Genomic DNA, 22,348 nt, shown 5'->3' on the forward strand with positions numbered 1-22,348 from the left:
ATTAAAAAATTATCCATTTTTAAAGTATCTTTACAACTCTGTGTTATTGTACTTACATTATAACCAATCCGGTCCTTTATCCCCACTTAAAATACTTTTACAGAACTATTGTAATATTTGCTGCCATTTCTGCTGTCCTCTTGGCCAACTTACTCTCACAAAAGACATTTTTCATGTTAATGAGATTTTTTTTAAGTGCATAAATAAAGGTTATATAAATGTCACTGCCAAAAACTGATTGCGGCTTCTACCTTGTTACACGAATGTTGTTTGTGGTTCAAGATGACTTTATGTCATCCATAAGGGATCCATTTGACATATGTTTCACATATTATAGCCCAACAAGTTATAGCAGTTTAAATACGAGCAATCGGTTTTTGGCAGACAATCACTTTTTGGTACAACACCAGATTGACAACCTGTTTGACCGGTTTCATGCGTGTGTGTGTGCATGCGCGTTCAGGTGTGCTCGGGGTATGCGAGTTCATGTGTGGAAACACACAGGGCGTCAGAGAGGTTATATGAGTTTATGTGTTTTTAACTGGGTTTTAATTTAAACAAACCATAGGGTTTTTAATTAAACTATTTTATCGCTTTGGCATGTCTCAACATTCAGTTATGCAGACATATGTGTTCTTAAGAGCAATTCTTTGTTTTTGCGTGGAGGGGTGGAAGTCGTTTTGCTTCACAGTGCACATCAACAAAGCTGGAATGCTTTTTATTTACATCTAGTCAAAAGTGTTGGTAACAGTGTTTTAATCACACTAATTTTGTAATTCTGACAATATCTCAGCATGCAGCAATGCAAGCATTTTATTTTAAAAACGGCACAAATGGGAATTTCTTCTGAATGGGCAATGTCAGCCTGTTCACAAGCGTTTCATTTAATCAAACCCCTAGTTTTTAATCTGACTAGTTTTTACGCATCTACTGGGGTTTCTTTCACGGGTTGATGCAATCATTTTATTTAAAAATTGGGATTTCGGAATGTTGAACTAAGAGGGAGACAGAGCCAGCTAGTTTTTTAACACAGTAAATGGTCACAAATAACATTCAGCCCTTTTGAAAATAAACGCTGTTGGCAGTGGCGGTCCTAGCCAGTTTGGCGCCCTGGGCGAACACTCCCCCTGGCGCACCCCCCACACACACACAAAACATATTAAGGATTGTACATTAACATAAAATTGTTGTACAAACACACACACATATGAAGAGAGAGAGAGTATGCATAGTATGCAAACGGCTACCAAACAGCCATCATAATTCGTCATACAATGAGAACAGTACGAATCAACAACTGACAATGACTAATTAATATTACAATCTGTAACATAATGTATTGTTTGGAGTTTAGTCTGTTACTGTTGCTATTTTTACCATTTCTTCTGTAACTCACATAATTTCCTTAAGGATTAATAAAGTATTCTGATTCTGATTGTTTCAGGATGACCTGCCATTATCCAATGACACATCTGCTTACCTGTATCTTTTGCTTTTTTCTCCTCCTCTTCTTTTCTCTTTTTCTAAACTGAGGACCTGATGGCTTTGAACTTTTCTTGTCCATCTTCCATTGGTTTTAATTTTGCACTCCAGTATGAACACCCATCTCAACCCAAGGATCACCACAACATGATATAACACACCTACACCTTAGTTCACAGATTCACTTTGTCTAGGGTGCATTTCTGAGATTTCACACAACCCAGGATTCAAATCATGAATACATAATGGGCTTTGATTTACAACATTATAAATTAAATGTGCTCTATTTGGAAGCAGCAAGCCCCCCCTCCCCTTTCGACGGCTTGTGTGTGAGACTTTAAATCATCAAACTGTAAATTTTAAATTGTCATTGATCCCTTTACCCCTGGTCCTAAAGTGTATATTTATTTTCTTACTCTTCTTACATATATTTTTTGTTTTCTTGCACTGCTGTAACTGGAGCCTTGTCGTCTCGTCTCTCTACTGGACTGTATGCAGCGGAGATGACAAAGTTTACTTTGACTTCAGCAGCAAGCAGGCGCGCGGAGGGCTCTCGCGCTCACTTTTCGTGTATAGAATTTCGAAAAAACATTGGTGCAAATTATAAGTCTGTATCATAATGTCTGGTGTTTTCGTGTTTGTTGGTTTATTTTTATTTTGTTTTACTTTGCGAGTTGGTTATTAGATGCTGCTCCAGCCGGTCAGAAAATCCCCCGCCGCCCCACCCTCTCCTCTCTGCGCCACAAGCAGCAGGCGCACCTTGCAAACGAAGGGCGTCCTTACTCCCAGCAAATGGGCGATAGAAAACCGATCGGTGCCTGTGCCATTCCCAATATGCGCTGGCTGACGTCGGGGCAGCATGAGTACGAGCATTTTTTTTTTTTTTGCCGATGCCCGTGATGCCGCCCCCCACCACGATGCCGCCCCGGGCAACCGCCCGTGTCGCCCGTATCTAAAACCGCTACTGGCTATTGGGCTACTTCTAAAACACGTTGCACACGATGTCACCTTTTCCCCCAAAGCAGCCAGTATCGCTCTTTCAAACTAACTGTGTTTTAATCACACTCATTTTGTGATTCTGATGTCACAGCATGCAGTGATGCAAGCATTTTATTTATTTAAAAACGGATCAAACGGGGATTTCTTCCGTAGTTTTTAAACACAACAGATGGTCGCAAATAACATTCAGCTCTTTAGAAAATAAATGCTGCAGTGATACTTCTAAAACCAGTCGCACAGACCCGCTCCGTCTTTTCAACAGCCGGTTAATTGTTTGAAATTGTTCAGGATTGCAAAAGCCCACCGCGGGTATCATTTAACTGTTGTGATTCCATAGGAAGACAAAAGATAGGTGTATCACTTAGTTGTTGAGAGTACCATGCGAACAAGGGCCCAACCTATTATTTAAAGTGGCCGGTATCGGCTCTTTTTGTAATTCCTCGAGAAGGTAAAAGCCCCGCAGATGTACCAGTCGAGCAGGGTCTCGCCTATTTACTGAAGTAGCCAGCAACATGCCCAGCAGGTGTATCGCCCCCAGACTTATCGGCCCCCCATCTATTGTTTTTGGAAGCATCCGGTCCTATATGAAGCATTCCTCAGAGCGTGAGACCCTCGCCATTTCGCGTCAGGACCAGCGCCGGTGCAGACCATTTTCTACCCACACAGAGCGTTTCTGACAGGCTGGCGTTGCTTATGCATAAGAGAAAAGCAACAATACAACGCGGTTCTCTGCTCCAAGACATCGCGGGTCCTTTCACACAGTAAGCATGTGTGTTATAGCCGGCGCTTCATAAATGTCTGTTTGGCAGCGCAGATTATTCAAACTGTTTTTAAAACGTGACTCATGTTGTCCAAAAAACATTTCCTCTAAATTTGCAAAGTTACTGATTTAAAAATATATATTTTCGAATTTTTAGCTGGATGTCAAACATATGATAGACTCTTGAGCATATTTATATAGCAAAATTCACAGTGGTATAACCATAAAAGATGCCCAACTGTGCACCAATGCACTCTAATGCAAGCCTTTAAACTGTATGCTGATAAGTGCATGAAGTATACCTTTACCTCAGTGACGTCGTTAGGCCTATTTTAGGGGTGCTGAAGCCTCCCTGAAATATTTTTAAGCCCCCGTAAATAATTTGGTGGGTTTTTTCTTTTTTAGTTTTTTTTTTTTAAACTCTGTTGGTCTCTTTCACTTTACACTGTTAAGGTAGCGTCAGTGCTTCGTTATCCAATCCGTTCCAGTTGTTCACAGGGGACATCCACATTACTGAAAATCCAGTCCTCGTTTTCACTGCTACTTTACACTCCGCTCGTCTACACCTGCGGACACACTAGCGTACATGCTGCAAACAGTAAGAAATCATGGATATACGCAAGTTTTTCAAGAAAGTAAGTCTTCATCACTGTAGTAACAATTAGTTAGCTCCAGCTAACAGCAGAGGGTCCCATGTAATTAATGAACCAGGTGCTCCCCATTTTGATAAATAAAAACCTGGCTAGCGCACTAAGTTAAAGGTTAGAAAGTAGAGAGAGCAAAGATATATATATATATATATATATATATATATATATATATATATATATATATATATATATATGTATGTATATGTGTATATATATATATGTATATGTGTATATATATATATGTATATATATATATATATGTCAAATTAGCCTCACTCACATATTTTTGAGGTATCTATTTTAATATTACTTCAATTCAAGTAATTTAGTAATATTTTTCAGGGCTTTAAATTGCAACCATTTTAGTCACATGTGTGCTCAAAATGTAATGTTTGTAACTTCAAAATATTTGGGAGCAACACATTACTGTGGCATGTGAGCAGAAGTCATGATATTAGCAATTTACATTACAAGTCAGTATGTTTTAATGTATCTTGAAGGGTGAGGCAGAAGGAGAGGCTGAGGGAGAAAAAGGTCAACTGGCAAGTTCAAGTCAGAGAGAGCAAGGAGAGACAGAGGAGCTGCAGCAAATGGTTCGAGAGGCAGAGGAAGATCAAGTTATTACAGAGAGAGGAGAGCAAACAGGCCAAGAGAGGGAAAATGATGAAGCAGCTGCAGCAACTCATTCTACTACAGGGTTTGATTTAGGTGACAAAGACACAGGGCCCAGACAGGTGAAGCTGAAGAGCTATCCACATGATACTTTTGGTACACAGAAGCAAGCATTTAACCACAGCTGGTTTGAAAAGCACAACTGGTTAGAATATTCAGTCAACCAGAATGCAGCTTTCTGCTTCCCATGTAGAGTGTTTGGCAAAAACATCAAACATGATAGTTTGGTCAGTAGTGGTTGCAAGAACTGGAAGAAAGCTTTAGTCATCTTTGGCAAGCATGAGATGGCTCAAACACATAAGGGCAGTGTTGTTACATTGAAAAGCTACCAGGGAACTAGCAAACAGGGAAACCTTGCACAGATGATAGCAACTGCAAATGTGAGTGAGATAGTCGAAAGAAGAGAGGATCTCAGACGAATTGTTGCAGTCACCTCTATGTTAGGGAGACAAGGACTCCCTTTTCATGGCCATGATGAAGGTGAAGACAGCCCAAACAGAGGGGATTTTCTTGCGTGCATGGAGCATTTGAAGGAGTTTGATCCTTTTCTTCAAAAACATAATCCCCCATCAAATGCACAGTATATCTCACCAACATCCCAGAATGACATGATTGACTGTTGTGCCCAGGAAGTTACTAGTGTCATTGTATCTGAAATGACACAGTCTAAAGTCTATGCCATCATGGCAGATGAGGCAAGGGATGAAAAGGCAGAGCAGTTAGCTGTTTGTGTCAGGTACGTGTCAGAGGGGGCAGTGAAGGTTTCCTTGCACTTGCAGAGATAAAATCATTTGATGCCCAGTCCATTGCAAATGAGATTCAGCAGCAGATCCAAAACAATGGTCTTGCAGAGCTTAAGTGTGTAGCACAAACATATGATGGTGCAGCCATTATGAGTGGCTCCACCGGAGGTGTACAAGCACATTTGAGAAGGCTCCATCCTGAGGCTATCTATGTGCATTGTTATGCTCATCAACTCAACCTGGTTGTGTGCAATACTTGCAAGGCTGTCCCAGAGGCTGTGGAGCTTTTCAGCTTGTTGGAGTGTGTGTATTCTTTCTTCAGCACCTCCCTAGTCAATCATCATAAGTTCATGGAGACTCAGGCAAAGCTTGGATTGACAAAAACTGAGCTTGTGCAATTTTCAAACACTCGCTGGGCATATCAGTTGCGATCAATCAGTGCAGTTCTTGAGACACTGCCTGCCATTTTGGAGTGCCTATCTGCAATTGGATCCCCCGAATCTGTTGGTCTCAGAGCAAAGCTCTACAAGTTCTCAGCAGTCTATGCACTACTGATGTTTCAGTCGATTCTTTCTGTAACCGAAGGACTCCACAAATTCCTGCAGAAAGAGACTTTAGACCTGGCAGAAGCTTTTATCTGCAAACAAGCTGTGTGACACCCTTAAGGGTAAACACTCAGATGCATTTGCTACAGAGTTGTATGAGAAAACCAAGGCCCTGTGTAACACCCACAGTATCCCTGAACCAGGTGCCAAGACAAGGCACAAACAGAGGAAAATGGAGGATTTTGTCCTGGAGGCAACTGTGGGTTCACGCACTGCATTGAACAACTCAGACACATTGAAAAGAGAGTTACTTTTCCCTTGTGTTGATCGGATGGTTGGCGAGCTTGATCAAAGATTTTGCAGTGTAGATGCAGGGTTGCTAAAAGGCATCCAGGCATGCAGTCCTAAATCTGAGAACTTCTTGAGTGAACCACACTTGAATGAACTTGCAAAGCACTACAGACTTGACCTGAAAAAAGAGGAGGTTCTGGTGAACAGAAACTTTCTTACCCGGAAAACAGAGGCTGGATGTCCACCCAAAAATATGTTGTCTGTGTACAACCTCCTTGATTCAGACATGTTTCCCTCTCTGAAGGCAGCCATCCAAGTTGCCCTAACAGTGCCTGTCAGCAGCTGCTCGTGCGAAAGGTCCTTTAGTGCATTGCGTTGGCTGCACTCCTGGCTGCGTCAAACAATGGGTCAGAAAAGATTCACAGTCTTGCAGTCATGTCTATTGAAAGTGGCCTAGGATGTTTTATCTGTCCAAAAAAGTAGGAAAACAATTTCTCAGTCTTTGTTTTCTGTTTGTGAAATTTTGTGCTCATTCACTACATTTGTTCATATCGTGTGCATCTCTTGGGGGCTAAGCCCCCCCCGTCGTTAAAACCTAGTGACGCCTCTGCATTTTACTTATGTTTGCTTTCGTTTTCACAGATTACATAATTTTCACTTTGCACAGAGACTGACGCTTATTTTGTTCTGTTGTGGTGTTTACATCAATAATGTTTTAAGATAAAACAGTAAAACAGATTCTTATCAGGTGAAAAACAAAAAAACAACAAATAATTTAAGAAGAAGAAGAACAAGAAAACTAAACAATACCAAATGAGAACATGAGAAACAAAAACATTGGGTCATAGACGGAGTACCACGACACCTTAAGATACATAGAAGGTAACAGATATCCATATAGTTTTGGTCAGTCAGTGTAATAATCAGGACCATGAACAGGATCAAATGTTGTAATGAATGAATGAAGTCAGAATGGAGATTTTCCTTCTTCTAGCTGTACTGACTGACCTTTGACCTCATGTGTTGATGACTCTTCACCTCTGTCTCCTCTCACATGGAGAAGATGATCTGCAGGATCCTGCTGCTCATCATCATCACCTCATGTGTCTCTGGTTAGTTTACAGCTTCACTTTATGAACTCCAAATAAAGCTCAACAACAGATTTGTTCCAGTTCTCAGTGTGTCTGCTCCTCTCTTTCCCTCTCTGTCTCCTCAACAGGATCATTTGTAGTCAATGTGACACAGACCTTCTATCAGGCAGAGGAGAACCACAACATCACACTGGAGTGGACGTTCACCACCAAACATGACAACTCCACAAACTCTGTTTCCATCATCTGTCAACAGATGACTAATTATGAAACCTCGGGCTTCTATCATGTGTCCAATGGTGTTGAGGTGTCAGAGTCTCAGGATGAAAAGTTTTCAGGACGAGTCCAGAGTGACAAAGACGCCCTCAGAGAAGGACGAATCAGACTTCACCTCTCCAGACTCAGGACTGATGACTCGGGTCTGTACCTGTGTGAGGTCAACACTGATTATGGCTTCAGTGTTGGAAGATGTCGACTCAACGTCACTGGTAAGATATTTTTTTAACACTTTGCAAACATTATTCAATTCAAGTTAAAACAAAACCTGTTATTTTGGGCTTGGTCTGTTTGTTTTTAGCAGTTTTTCATTCGTCCAACTTTCAGACTGTGAGTCCACAACCAGAGAGCAGAGAAAGCCAGCGTGGTGTTGGACTGTCACTGGTATTACCACTACTAGCTCTAGTGGTCATCTGCGCTCTGCTCTGTTTAGTTGGCATAAAAAAAAAAGGAAACAAACATTGACGAGTGTTTCAGAAATTAAACCAATCACCACTTAGAGGACTTTTTTTGGAGGATCAGTTTGAGCCCAAATTATTTGAGCTTTAAATAAAGACCCGAGTCACAAATTTAACCAACAAACTCTTCAACATGTGTTTAAGTTCCAGAAAGCAAATTATGAAAAAAATATAATCTGTATTAATTAAGTTCCTATTTATTGAAGCTTTTACAGGAGTGATAAATAACATTAGTGTAAACAATGATTCTTGTTTTACTAAAAAATGAGAAATCTTTGAACAGATTCTTCTGTGTCCCATCCTGTTGCTGCATTACAAGTTTCAGCTTCACCTCTCACCTCCATGAAGACTAAAGACTGTAACAGCTGATTGAGAGGATTGCCGTTTAACGTTTTATCATTAAAATAAGTAAGATATGTGATGAGTACAAGGAAAATGTTTATGCAGACATATCACTGCTGTAATAATGTTTACATTGTAAATAAAATCATTTGTATTAGAGAAGTTCTTATTTTTGTGTTTTCATTTATTTATTTTTAAACAAGTGGAAAAACAAAAAAGAGTTTATAATCAACACACAAAACAACTTTATTAACACCAGGGCTCAGTCCTGTCTGGGTTTATTCCACCTTTATTAAAAAGACAAACATGTTTTTACTTTCTGTAGTCAGACTTTATTTTCAGCATCAGTTACTGAGTGTGTGGTTTCAGCCCCTCATTGCTTCATCAACATAGTTACTGTTTATTTTTGCTGCCATCCTGTAGAAGCTCAGAGAGCTTTGAAGAACGATGAGCAGCTCAGGTTAAACAGTCCTGTTACATCATGGAGATCTAGACTGTAAACTTTCCTTCAGAGTTTCAGAGCAGCATGAAAATAAAGCTGCAGAGACTGAATCTGGTGTTGACATTTATTAAACACGGTAAACAATAAGTCCTCTTTACTGTGGTTGGAGTATTTCTGTGAGCTGATGGAGCTGAAGTTGGGATTATGCTGAGCAGTGATTACTCTGAGAACACACAGCAGTCAATCAGATGAGTCCAGTCATTGCTTTACTTACTGGAGGTATTCACACAGCACAGGAATGAATTGTAGCCTCAGGTTTTACACACTTTGTATGCTGTGTGTGAAAAAATAAACAACAATAAACAACTTTTACATTAATGTTAAAGATTATGTGGGTTTATAAAACAATCTGTTGAAACTATTTCACTCATTTCTGTGTTAAACCAACTCCTAACTCTACAGCTGTTACATCACCACATGAATGTAATCCAAAACTGTCATCTGGTGATAATGAGTTTACAGCAGAGTAACTTTTGCGGCTTTAGCTTTATGTTTCGTGATGAGTCTTTCTGAAGCTCAGCATATTTCTGCTACAGGATTTTGTCTCCTGGCTTTATTTCTGAAAACAACTAAAAATATTACAAGCAGTCCCAGCAGAGCTGCCAACACTCCCATTAAACTATAGAAACCGGTCATGCCTCCACTTTCTGCTGTTGTCGGTCTCTGAGGGTGGAGCTGATCAGCTGCTGTAAATGACATGAAAATATGTATCATTGATTGATTGATTGAAGTAAAATGTCGGTTACACAGAGTTACTCTGGTCATAATTTTACGTATAGATCAACATGACTCTGAGCAGGTAAACTACATCAGGGCTACTTCATAGACTGTATATAAAAGATGGAGTCAGTCACCATAACGTCCTACATTGTTTAATGAAGCCATGATTAGTATTGTTTTGTTATGGTCATCTTGATGTTTGCACGTGATGAGCAGGAGGTGAATCTGAGTGAGAAACTGAGGAAACCTGAACATGAATGAAATGAACCTCTTGTTTTATTCGGTTTGAGTTCAGCAGCAGATCTACTCTGCTGTGTTTAGACTAACAGATAAAAAATTGTGTTTAACTGGTGAAACAGTCTGAGGTTAGAGCAGCCGACTGATGTCTGCAGGTTGAAGATATTTGAACTCTGAGAGAAACAGCCGTCTGTTTCTTCCTTTTAGTGATTGCACCTCTGATCACATGAAGACTGTGGGCAGTGGGACACTGTGGAGGTGGGCTGTAGGCTGTCCACTCAATCACACTTTAGTCATTGGAATTGTGTTTTCTGTGCTGCCTTTTATACTAAAGTTCTTCTTTGCTTTTAGTTTGTGTAAGCTGAGCCTAAAGCTAGAGCAGAGATGTTTCCAATCCAATTTTATTTATAAAGCACATTTAAAACTACAGAACTGACCAAAGTGTTGTATAAAAAAAGGAAAGATGCCCCACATCAATAAATATAACTAAATGGTTGACAAATAGGATACTGAAGAGTAACTGGTGAGCAGATGTCAGAGAGCTTGAAGGAACATGTGATGTTAGGAGATTAAGGGATTTTTAAAAAGAAAAAACATTTTAAAATCAGTCCTAAAAGTCACAGGAAGCCAGTGAATGGAGGCCAGGAGACAGGAGGCTCCAGTTTCTGAGTTCTAGTGAGAAGGCCAGCTTTCAAATTTTGGACCAACTGATGGCATGAAAGGGAAACATGATTCACACCAAAATATACAGCAGTGTAACAGTCAAGTCATAATGTAATAAAAACATGTAGAACTGTATAAAATGAGTAAAAGATAAGAAGGGATTGACCTTAGAAAGAAGTATTGGTTAGTAAAAACCCAATTTTATAACAAAATTAATCTTTTTATCCAATTTTAAGTTAAAGTCCATCGTATCATGTTGAGGTTTTTGACACAAGGAACCAGTGGTCACAGGTCCCATTTTGGAAAACCATTAGAACTACTGGGTTTAAGTATCATGGCCTCAGTTGTGGTCTCATTTCAGTTAAAAAGGGAAAAAAAAGAAAAATGAAAGGGGAGAGTGGTTACTGAGATCACAGATTAATGGAGGTGCTTTTGCAACCACACCCTGCTATTCACTAAAAAAAGAATTGAAGTCTTTTGACGTTGACTTCATTGTTCAGACCCAGAAGCTATGGACATCTTTCATACACAGTGTATGGTCTGTTTTAACAGCTCAGTGGAACAGTGAACACCATCGTAATAAAAGAAACTAGATTAACTTCAGCTAAATCAACATACCAGTGACGTTGAGTCGACAGCTGGCAGAGCCGAAGCCATAATCAGTGTTGACCTCACACAGGTACAGACCCGAGTCATCAGTCCTGAGTCTGGACAGTTGAAGTCTGATTCGTCCTTCTCTGAGGGCGTCTTTGTCGCTCTGGACTCGTCCTGAAAACTTTTCACCCTGAGATTCTGACACCTCAACACCTTCATGAACCTGATACAAGACTGAGGATATACGACTGATAAAAAGTTCACAGAGGATGTTGAGAGTTTTGGTGGATCTGTCAGGTTTGGTGGTGAACGTCCACTCCAGTGTGATGTTGTGGTTCTCCTCTGCCTGATAGGAGGTCTGTGTCACATTGACTACAAATGATCCTGTTGAGGAGACAGAGAGGGAAAGAGAGGAGCAGACACACTGAGAACTGGAACAAATCTGTTGTTGAGCTTTATTTGGAGTTCATAAAGTGAAGCTGTAAACTAACCAGAGACACATGAGGTGAGGATGATGAGCAGCAGGATCCTGCAGATCATCTTCTCCATGTGAGAGGAGACAGAGGTGAAGAGTCATCAACACATGAGGTCACAGGTCAGTCAGTACAGCTAGAAAAAGGAAAATCTACAGTGTTCAATATATCCTCTACTGTAGAGCAGCATGTTCTATTGTGGATGAAGTGTGCAGAGGTTTATCCAGGCTGACAGCAAAATATAGAGAGTAGGTCATAAAATGTGCCTCTGGGAGTTCTCACATTACAGTGAAATCAGAAATGATGAGAGCCAAAGGAGGAGCACTGGAGAGGCAGCCTCACCACCCTCCTAGAAAAGAGCTGAGGAGAGCCCCTGACAGCGTGGGGAGTGGGGGGCCACCCAGCAGCCATGGTGCAGAATCCACAGGGGGCTGGGGAGACATGCCCACAGGCTCCACCAGCAGCCGGCCAGAACAGACTGAGTCCCCGGATTCAGAGACCTGAGAGCCGGGGACCCTCCACTCTCTGCAAGGGGCCTGGCCGTGCCACGGGTGCTAGGCCCCACCGAGCAGCCACTGGGAGTGTGCCAGTACATACCTGAGCACCCAGCCTCGGACACCGAGAACCACCTACGCACTGACGTCAGAGGGCATCAGCCAATGGCAGGGAGTGTGGTGGTGGGGAGATAAGCCCCCACATTTGGGGATCACAATCGTTTTTTGTTTTTTGCTATAACTGATTTATCTCTCTATAATCTCACTGGCATCTTCACCATCAGTAGACAGACAAAAAAAAAATCAGGTTTTGGATGTGCTCTCAGCTTTAAGCTGATCAAACAGCTCTTTAAAAGAAAGTATAAAAACTTTGTGTTCTGTGTTTTAGAATATATCAAATATTATCCAACACATGTTTGTTGGTAGCTACAGTAGTGTGCAAAAGTCTTGAGCCAGCTCTTACTTCTTTAAATTTATCTTCGACGGAAGCAGAATTTTTTCAATAATTCAAACAAACGCACCTGACTGAAACTTGTCAAGGAACCAGTTTTAAAATCTATCTTTAGGTACTTTGTTTTTAGAACCTTGTCAACCCGTCTTATTTCTGTAGTTTAATTTGCCAAAAGCTTAAATAGTCTGACAGACATGAGGCGCCAGCAAGAAGGTTTCCCAAAGAGCTATTGGCTAGAAAGTTGGTGTGTAGTGTGTCCTTAAAAGAAGAAACTGGATACATGGAGGACAAAAGAAGTAAAAGTCCTTAAAAAGAAAACAAATCAGGAAAAAATGCATAAAGAGCTGACATGGGGTGTGAGATATTCATCTGAACTCTGAGAACTTGAGAAAACAAATGGAATTTGAGAATACAGACAATCCTGATTTTAGAGGGTTTCCTCTTAAATCCCTCGAGGCAGAAAAAAAAAATCAGAAATGACATCAGACAGAGACAGCGTCTGTATTTCACTGTAACATCAGCTGGTAAAATAATAATATTATTTTTAATGATAATGAGAGCAGATATTTCACTTTAAACACTCTCAGAGACGTTTGACATAAAAACAGAGTTACAGATAAAATACTTACTGTTGCTGTCTGTTCTTCTTTCCACTCACATTCCACACACACCAACATCCAGGGACAGATTTCACTGACTGAGCTGGAGAGAAGAATGCTGTTAGGTTATATAAGACACACCCAACACTCACCTTCCCAGGTGTTGTTTCGCTATGACCCTGCTGAGGGAGCGCTTTCGCTGTGTGCTGAATTTAAAAGTAAAACTGAGTGTGGAAAATCTTCAATGCAGTCACTTTTGTGCTTTACATGCTGCATCCTCTAGTTCCACATTTTTGAAAGATGTCGTTTTTAAAGTTTGCGTGATGGTGCATAAAAACCACAGTTGCAGCTGATTTGATTTTGGTGGCAATCGGGATAAAATTAGAACAAATGTTGTCGTCAGTGCTGGAGAAGTAAAGGCACAAAGCAGAAAGATGTCCTGGGTATCTTCATAGTACAGATCCCAGGAACACGCGGTGAGACAGGATGGTCCAAGTCAAGGTTTAGTGTCTAAATATGGGTGAAGTGAGGTGGATGGTCTGTAAGACAGTCTGCAGCTCACCAGTGTTGTTTTGAGTCTTTAACTTTATTGTTCATCTTTCATAATCAGTAAAAACAGTCTGACATATAGATCAAACTGTCAGTGTGACCAAAAGCAGCAGGTTTATGAATGTTAAACTGGACTGTTAGCCTGTTGCTGTGTGGGTGTTGATCATTAAATGATGATTATTACACCGACTACACAAAACTACATGAACTACCAGCTTCAACTGATGATTGAAACAAAAAGTTTATTAAGTGTATCCTGGCATTTTAATTTTTACTTTTAAATACTTTTTGTTATTTGTTATTTTTTATAGTGTTTTTTGTGTCCTCTGTAAATGTGATTCTGGAGTTTTGTATTTTAGGTCATCTGTTGTTGTGGTTCTTTGTAAAGATGTTCTCAGTTAGTTCTTGGTTTACTGGTTGTGGGATTGTTTTACATCCTCCCTTTGTTAGCTCAGTGTGCTCTTTCATGTGTTCTTTGTTGTGTTATACTGTTTACCTGCCTGTATGCTTGGCTTCCTTGACTTCCTGGATTTGTGTTAATTTTATAATTTGCACTCTGATTTAGATTTATATCAGCCAATGAAATGGCTCGTGCTTTCTTTGTGAACTCTGCAGCTTTGCATTTGGCTCCTAACCTGCTCCCTCCACGGTATGACAGTTTTATAGCTGCAGTGTAACAGACCATAACAGACTGAGAGCCTCGCTGCTTTTAAATGCTTTAAACAGACAAAAGTGTCAAATAAGTTGTGCACAAATAAAGAGCGGAAGTGGACACAGTGATACAGTAAAATATAAAATTCTTATTCCTGCCGTCTCCTCTTGTTTCAGCTGGTAAATGTTTATTCTTTTCAAACATTCGCTGCATCCTTGTTGTCCATGACTCTGTCCTGCAGCTGATGGAAACACCACTCTGTGGTTTCAAGTTTAAATGTTGTGAGTGATCAGGTAACCAGCACAACAAAGTCCAGTGTTCCCACTTTCACTTTGTTCAGATTTCCCTGCTCTGACTTGGCCTCAGGATGTCTAGGGGAAAGAATCATTTTGCATCAGCGGCCAGTCCTAGTGGATTTCCCCAAAGGAACAGTTTCATAGGACTGAGTTGATTTTATGTCTCAGTACTTTGATGCTATGTTGGTAAGATTATTTAGCACTAATTACATCCAGCTATATTAGGACTTAAGTTAAACGACGTTTCTATTGTTTTTACTATTAGCAAACTTTGTGATGTGCTATGAAGCAAATTGTTGGTTGACAGTGACCCCTTGTGGATATTTTGAGATATTATTCATGTCAAGTAAATAATGTTATTATGATTGTTTTTCTAGTTATCTATGACCATAATCATAGTCACACGTATATTGTAAAGCAATCAATAAGTTCATGTACTGTTCCTGGACTGCTGCCATCTTTCTGACAGAAGACTTTGTCCAGACCTGTAACCCCAACATCCCAAAATATCTTCTATAACTTCTCTTTTGTTATTGTCATGTTTGTGTTTTCTGCACAGACAAATGTTTGCAGCCAGAGCAGCTAAACTGTTTCTGATCACCTGAGAAACAAAAAATAGATTTCATGTATAAATAAGATTGTTTTTATTGATTATGACTTGAAAAAGGAAATTTGCAAAAATCCGATAACAGCCTTGATGAGCTGTAGTTTAGTTTGTACCAGTGCCAGAGTCTCCATCAGTCATTCAGTTTTAGAGGGTACATTTGGATCGATTCAAACTATTAAAGGTTTTATTGGATCTAGAAGCTGTTTAAAGAGCAGAATTTGTGTTTAACTAAACTTTGAACTTTAAATTCTCAGAAATGAAACCAAGGAAATGAAGCTGAGGTGAACCGTTTGATTTATTCTGACTTATTTCAACAAATCACCATTAATCACACTCAGTGATGGACTGCTCAGTGAGCTCAGGAACATTATCTGATGTCCTGATCGTTGAACTTGATCAGTGATGTTAAAGCAAACAGGTGTGATCAGGTGCAGCTGTCAGGATATCTGGAGTCGGAATCATTTTCAGTTATTTCTCACATTTCTTTCCTTAAATCAGGAGTCATTGTCTTCACCAGTGATCATGGACTCATTATTAGGTAAACTGATGCTCACCATGAAAAAAGTGACTTCTATAAACATCAGGAACTACCAAAACATATCATTAGGTATTCTTGTGAACAATTATTTGGGGGAATATTATTGTGTCGTTGGACTTTTGACTTCACTAAAGTCACAGTTCCTCCCAAATCCACAGGGCTGCATCTCTTTCTGAACTATTTAAATATCCAGCTCATCAAATTTACCAACACTGACTGTATACAGGCCTGTAGTGACAAATGGAGATTTTAGTATTTTCAAATAACATAAACACTTGAAAAAAATTCCAAGCACAGTTATGAACACAGACTTCCTTCACCTCTCTTCAATCATTTTTGGAAATGTCTTCCAAAAAAACAAATCAAAACTGAAAACACGGGGATCTCTCAAAGACTACTTCTGGTTTTCTGTGCTTGTGCTTCTGCATTTAATGAAGCAAAAACGTGTTTAAACACAGTAGATTTGTTAAATGCAGCTCAACATGACTTCAGAGTGAATACTGTGAGGACTCCTGAATCTCTTTCTCACACAGGAACAGTTTCAGGCTGCACTTTAATAAAGATTTAAGTCGACATCCCATTTTTTCTGGGATCTCCAGAAAAATAGAACATTGTGTTCTGGTTGTATTTGTGTTGTTAGTTGTGTTACTGACTCACAGTGTTCCCTGCAGATCTCACAGACAGAGGAGAGATTTTCACGGAGTAAATACAGAAATGTATTCACAAACAAAGAAACATTTCTTGTCATTTTTCCAGACTTGTTTGAAAATGTTTGATTCCAGATGAATCGACTCTTGTGTTTCCTCCTTTTACTGATCGTGAATCAAAGCTGCTCATCTTTTGTGTTCTTGTGTTTCTGATCAGAATATAAGATCATGTCTGTAACAGAGCAGGAAAAGTGAGCTTATAGCGCCACCATCTGGACAGACAGGCTCATTTAAGCTCTACCTGTAGCTGAGTGTTGATGTTCAAACTGCAGCATTTCTGTGAGATTCTTTGAATGTTACTTTGTACATTTGGTGAAGCTGTTGCTGCTGTGATGCTCCTCCTCTATAACACTCATAAGTCAGTATATTACTGTGATTTATACACTGTTTGTACCTGTTCTATTTATTTCCTGTATTTAACTTATTTAAATCTGTTCTGAGGTCAGCTAACCGGTGGAAAACAGATGTGACGACAGAGCTCATATAAGATGCTAAAATACAACAGAAACATTCATGCCACTGTTTTACATCTCAGATGAGTAGACTAGGAAATAGATGAGTCAGTAAAAATATAAAATACAAATAAAAGGTTCAGTTCTCTTAAAAAGAAAATGAACTGGAAGTGATTTTCAAAACTGATAAAGAACTGGTGCCATGTTTAGTAACAATAACTAACGTTACCTGTCATAATGTTTTTAACCAGCTGTTGTTGTTGACTCAGCTGTCTGGAGACACCAGGGTCACATGTTTAATCCGCTTATTGCCACAATAAATAATTGTGATAATACTGAAACCTTTGTTAGAGAACTTACACTCACATATTTCTGATCATGAACAAGTATCAGTAAATAAAGATGTCCGGTATTGGTGTTATTGAAGCTCCTCTCAGCTACAGTCTGATCCAAAGTGTAGATTTCTACAGCAGAGTTCTTGAACTGGATGAATCTCATGTTTGTTCCTGATGCTTCACTTTTATTTTTGTTTTAAATCCAGGCTGAACTTTCAACTACATGATGACACAACTCTGAGACCTGCTGCCTGCAGGACACAAATCATCTGTGGAGATTCTGAGGTCAACGAAATAAAAATGGAGGCTGGGGGATGTTCCTGAATAAAGATAAAACATCCACAGTTTCATATGTATTATGGAAGAGGATGACCACAGCAGCAACAGCTTCACCAAATGGAGAAAATTGCAGTATTTATTGGAACTTCAATAGACATGAATACATTTTTTCCTTGTTCCTTTGAGGCATCAGTGCTCACAACATGCTGCTCTTTTTCTCTGTTACTGATGTATAATGTAGGTGTTTGTAGGTAACTGTTGAAAACCTCAGATCACATTTATATCACTTCAAATTTATACTGACATGTTTTAAATTTGTTCATGAATGCCTCGTCAAAGGGGTCAAAGGTCATCAGCCAGGCTTGTCAGACACAGATGGAGACCGTTCGCATTAACACCTGAGACCATCTTAGAGCAGAGATCCAGGTCACCATCAAACTCCATAACATGTGACTCACGGACAAGAAATCACCATGACGACAAGTTGCTGAGCTGAGCTTTTCAACATCTGAGCATGAAGTAAAAATATTCTGATCATTTCCAGCTCTGAGTTTTTATTCTGTGAGTCTACAAGAGTAACTCTGAATGATTCACATGCTTCTTTATATTTATCTGTGTCTTTGTGAGGAAATGAAAAGAAAAACAGCATGAATGGAGGAAGTGAGCCGAGGAGCAGAGATGTAAAAATGGTTTGAGATCACGTCTGAGGAAGTCATGTGGAAGAAAGTCCTGTGATGTGATGTGTTCGCAAAGTATGACAAGCATGTGTGTCCTACAGGTCCAGCTGACCCAAACACTACACCGCCCTGTGTGGGGAAAAATTTTATCACTATGTGGAAATTATCAAAAGTGATTTAAGAAACTTTTTTATGAACAATTATTACAATAGAAATGTTATTTATAAGATTGCAGATTATTTCAGCTGCATTAACTTAAATTCAGCACCAGGAAATTTAACATTTTATTCTACAAGTTATTTTCTGCCATTAGTCAAAGGAAGAGAGTCGTGTAGTCTTTAGGTTGAGGGTAACTTGTTGTTTTTTGATTTTGCTCTTTTATTTCCTTCCTACAATAAACCAAATGAAAGCAGCCAGCATGGCAGACAGAGGAGCTGTTAGTCCTGTTAGACCCTGTATAGTGCTCAGCAGGGTTTTTCCCCAAATCTTTACTTCTCCACTCAAAGTTGATCTCTGAGGTTGGACCTGATCAGCAGCTGTTAAAGACCAGAATGAAAATGTCAGCCATCTGGACTTTAATAATATTAAATATTACAGTTATAAATGAATCATACAGTTAAAGCTTCATAAAATCTGTTGTTCAAAAGCTCAGTCACTACAGCGGTGATAAAGATGTACAAAAAATTACTATTATTTTTCTACTTAATCATCTCACCAGTGACGTTGAGTCGACATCTTCCAACACTGAAGCCATAATCAGTGTTGACCTCACACAGGTACAGACCCGAGTCATCAGTCCTGAGTCTGGACAGTTGAAGTCTGATTCGTCCTTCTCTGAGGGCGTCTTTGTCACTCTGGACTCGTCCTGAAAACTTTGCATCCTGAGACTCTGACACCTCAACACCTTCATGAACCTGATACAGGACTGAGAGTTTATCACTGATAAAAAGTTCACAGAGGATGTTGAGAGTTTTGTAGGATCTGTCAGGTTTGGTGGTGAACGTCCACTCCAGTGTGATGTTGTGGTTCTCCTCTGCCTGATAGCAGGTCTGTGTCACATTGACTACAAATGATCCTGTTGAGGAGACAGAGAGGGAAAGAGAGGAGCAGACACACTGAGAACTGGAACAAATCTGTTGTTGAGCTTTATTTGGAGTTCATAAAGTGAAGCTGTAAACTAACCAGAGACACATGAGGTGAGGATGATGAGCAGCAGGATCCTGCAGATCATCTTCTCCCTGTGAGAGGAGACAGAGGTGAAGAGTCATCAACACATGAGGTCAAAGGTCAGTCAGTACAGCTAGAAGAAGGAAAATCTGTTAAATTAGATTTAAATGAATTTTTGAAACAGTTTTGTAGTTGCAGAGGTTTTTTATTCTCTAGAGGGAAAAACAAGATTTGTTTCATGTGAATGTTCAGAAAATAATCAAGGAAAAGATCATGAAATTAAAGCAGCACAATTTTCAATATAGTTTCAAAGATAAAAGCGACATTATGAAAATTTGACCTTGAAGAAGAGGTCAGAGGTCCAAAGTAACATAATATTTAGAATATATATATATATACATATTTGCTGTCTATACAAACAATTGAAATAAGAAACAGTTGTACACACACGAAGTTTGAGACCGCCTGTGAAAGCGGTTGAGTGACATCACTCTCTGAACTCCCCCCTGAGTCCTGTCCTATGATAATATTTTAATTCAAAAAGAAAAAAAAGTTCTGATTGAAAAAGTCAGATTTTTCCCCACTTGAACTTTTCAGATGAAGCAATTTTCTCAGATTGTCATAATTACCAACAGAGACACTGACACAAAGTTTCTCCTGACAGTAAAACTTAAACTTTTCTTCTTTTTGAACTCAGTCTGAGTAAATGTGCCAGAGACAGTTTGAGTTTGCTTACAAACACAGAGCATCAGGAAGGACACAAACAGAGATAAAGATGAAATACTTACTGTTGTTGGTTCATTCTCGTTAGGATGATGTTCGGTGGGGCTGCTCTCCTCATAGTGTGGACACAAACTTCAGATACGATGCAGACCTGTCAGTGGGTTTAACTCAGTGTGCTGCATCTCTGACGTTTCATGCATTTCTTCCTCTTTCAAGATGTGTTTAACAGCTGAGCTGTTATGTAATCTCAAAACTGTACAGTTAATATTGTAAAGTATAAATGTGGAGTTCACAGTCTGGCTGATGCAGAGACCATTTAGCCCAAACTGCTCCAGAAGACTTTCACAGTTCAGTAATATCCTGTTACAGTCTCTCACACAGAAACACTCCCATTACAGAGACGTTTACAGCCAGAACAACATGGCAGAAGCTGTTTCAGTGCAAACCACAGAACAAAAACAGTGACGGCATGTTTTACACCTCTGCAACACTTTGCATTTCACTTTGTGATGACTTTGACAAAGTTATAATTTGTTCCTTTAAAATGATTTACAGATTAAACTTTACTGACTTTTCATTCTTTAACAAAAACAATCTGTTATTAAAACAAATACTGTTCTACAGGAAGTTTCAAAATCTGCTGTGATGCAACAGGACTGAAGAAATAATCATCCTTCTCTCTTTGTATAAGCAGCTTTGAACTGTTTTTGTCTGCTGAGCTGATCGTGAATGATCAACTCTTCCAAACTATTTTATTATTAAAACAAAACAAAAATGCTGATGTCACGTCAAAGGAGAGAGAGAGAGAGTTAGAGAGGCCTGATGAAACAGCTGGCTGAAGAAAACAAACCACCAACTAAAGAAGAGGAGACAACAGCAGCATGTATGTGCTTTGTCTTATATTTGACTCTATTTCTACTTCCTGCTGCTTTATTTATGTCTTCTTTATTTTTATGTCACGTTTGTTAAAAACATCTTTGATAAAAGCAGGTTCATCCATATTACTACTGTTTTTATAATCACAATACTTTATTAATGCCTGAGGAATTTTATTATAGTTTTGATCTGTTTGTCTCCTGATGTCTCTTTTGTTTTATCTAGCCTCAGGTTTTCTCTTCTTGTTGCCTGTCCTCTTGTGTCTAGTTTCCTGTGGTAGGACCTGTCTTTGACCTCAGTCTTGTCTCCGTGTTAATTAGTCCGTATCCTCGGTCATGTTGTTTTTTTGCCTGTTTCCCTTTCAGGTCTGTGTTTCTCTCATTCCCTCTGTTCTCTGTATTTAGTCCATCTGCGTCTCTGTGTGCGTTTTGTGTACTTCCTGTTTTACTTTGATAGTCACTTGTCTTGTGTGCAGCATGTTGTGTTTTGTTTACTCGTCTCATTAGTTAGATCATGCTCTGCTGTGTTCCCACCTGAGGTCTGTTCCCTCATTTCCTCTTGTGTGTATTTAATGTCTGCATCTCCCTCACTTCTGTGTGTTCTTCCAGTCTGTTTAGTTTCTGGTGTCTCCCAGCTTTAGTTTGTAATCTCAAATTCCAGCAATAAAGCTACATTTGTAGTTTAGTTTTAGTCTCTTTGAATTCTGCATTTTGGGTCCATTCGTGCCTGCCTCACACAGCTGTTATGAAATACGAACAGTAACAGACTGAACTAAATTAAATAACACAATATGTTACAAAGTTTACAAAATCAGTTTAAATACCCAGAAGATGAAATATTTATGACTGACATTTTACTCTAAACTTTAAAACAAAGTTTTAAAGTTTCTTGAAAAATTATGGGTAATATAAAGTTTTATTGATTTACATATTTGAGGTGACCTTGACCTGATTTTCACCAAAATTAAATCAGCTGAGCTGTTCTTGGTTTCTGCCCTCACACAACATTCGAAAATGATACCAGTGGACACTGGACTACGAACAAACAGACAGGGAGACAATTGTAAATTTTAGAATATAAAAATTTAGACTTTTTGATAAATAATGTAAAAATTGTGTTACATCTTCAGCATGTATGTCAGGCATGAGGTCACCTTTTCGGTAAGGACAGCAGTTAATGGCACTTTTTCAGTCTGTTCATTCTGTTTTACTGTCAGTGATCTGTCAGAGACGCTGTTTCATTTGAAATGTTGCTTCTTCTGAAGATTTACATTTACTCAAAAGCATTTAGTTTCTCAGCTGCAGAGACGTGAAAATTATATGAGAGTGAAATTTTAAAAAAGAACCAAATTACAGACTTCACTTTTCACTGGACTAATGCTCTTTACATGAACATTAACAAATGTTCGTGTTTGTAGGAAAAGTTCAGTAAAAAAATGTTTAAGTATT

The 22,348-nt window shown here is 39.2% G+C and overlaps 3 protein-coding genes and 1 pseudogene across 3 annotated transcripts; 2 read left to right on the forward strand and 2 right to left on the reverse strand.

Annotated features, from left to right (window-relative positions):
• The first annotated feature begins 4,847 nt into the window (after positions 1–4,847).
• LOC146390402 (zinc finger MYM-type protein 1-like) lies at positions 4,848–6,625 on the forward strand (annotated as a pseudogene).
• A 571-nt stretch (positions 6,626–7,196) lies between these two features.
• Positions 7,197–8,313, forward strand: LOC146390403 (uncharacterized). The gene is made up of 4 exons (XM_084921393.1): positions 7,197–7,254; positions 7,362–7,721; positions 7,811–7,893; positions 8,251–8,313. Exons 1-4 carry the CDS (start codon positions 7,197–7,199, stop codon positions 8,311–8,313), a joined length of 564 nt encoding a protein of 187 aa, XP_084777519.1.
• Positions 8,314–8,861: 548 nt separating this feature from the next.
• LOC146390404 (CD276 antigen-like) lies at positions 8,862–11,574 on the reverse strand. The gene is made up of 3 exons (XM_084923485.1): positions 11,517–11,574; positions 11,050–11,409; positions 8,862–9,497 (listed from the first exon to the last, which is right to left on the reverse strand). Exons 1-3 carry the CDS (start codon positions 11,572–11,574, stop codon positions 9,328–9,330), a joined length of 588 nt encoding a protein of 195 aa, XP_084779611.1. The 3' UTR covers positions 8,862–9,327.
• Positions 11,575–15,459: 3,885 nt separating this feature from the next.
• Positions 15,460–21,717, reverse strand: LOC146390405 (uncharacterized). Its single transcript, XM_084923478.1, has 4 exons — positions 20,090–21,717; positions 19,317–19,372; positions 18,850–19,209; positions 15,460–18,670 (listed from the first exon to the last, which is right to left on the reverse strand). The coding sequence occupies exons 1-4, from the start codon at positions 20,140–20,142 to the stop codon at positions 18,513–18,515; spliced, it is 627 nt and encodes a 208-aa protein (XP_084779604.1). The 5' UTR covers positions 20,143–21,717; the 3' UTR covers positions 15,460–18,512.
• Between the last annotated feature and the right edge of the window lie 631 nt (positions 21,718–22,348).

The sequence above is a fragment of the Perissodus microlepis genome, chromosome 3 (genome assembly GCF_051167445.1).
Source record: "Perissodus microlepis isolate ML-2025 ecotype Zambia chromosome 3, ASM5116744v1, whole genome shotgun sequence".
Classification (NCBI taxonomy): domain Eukaryota; kingdom Metazoa; phylum Chordata; class Actinopteri; order Cichliformes; family Cichlidae; genus Perissodus; species Perissodus microlepis.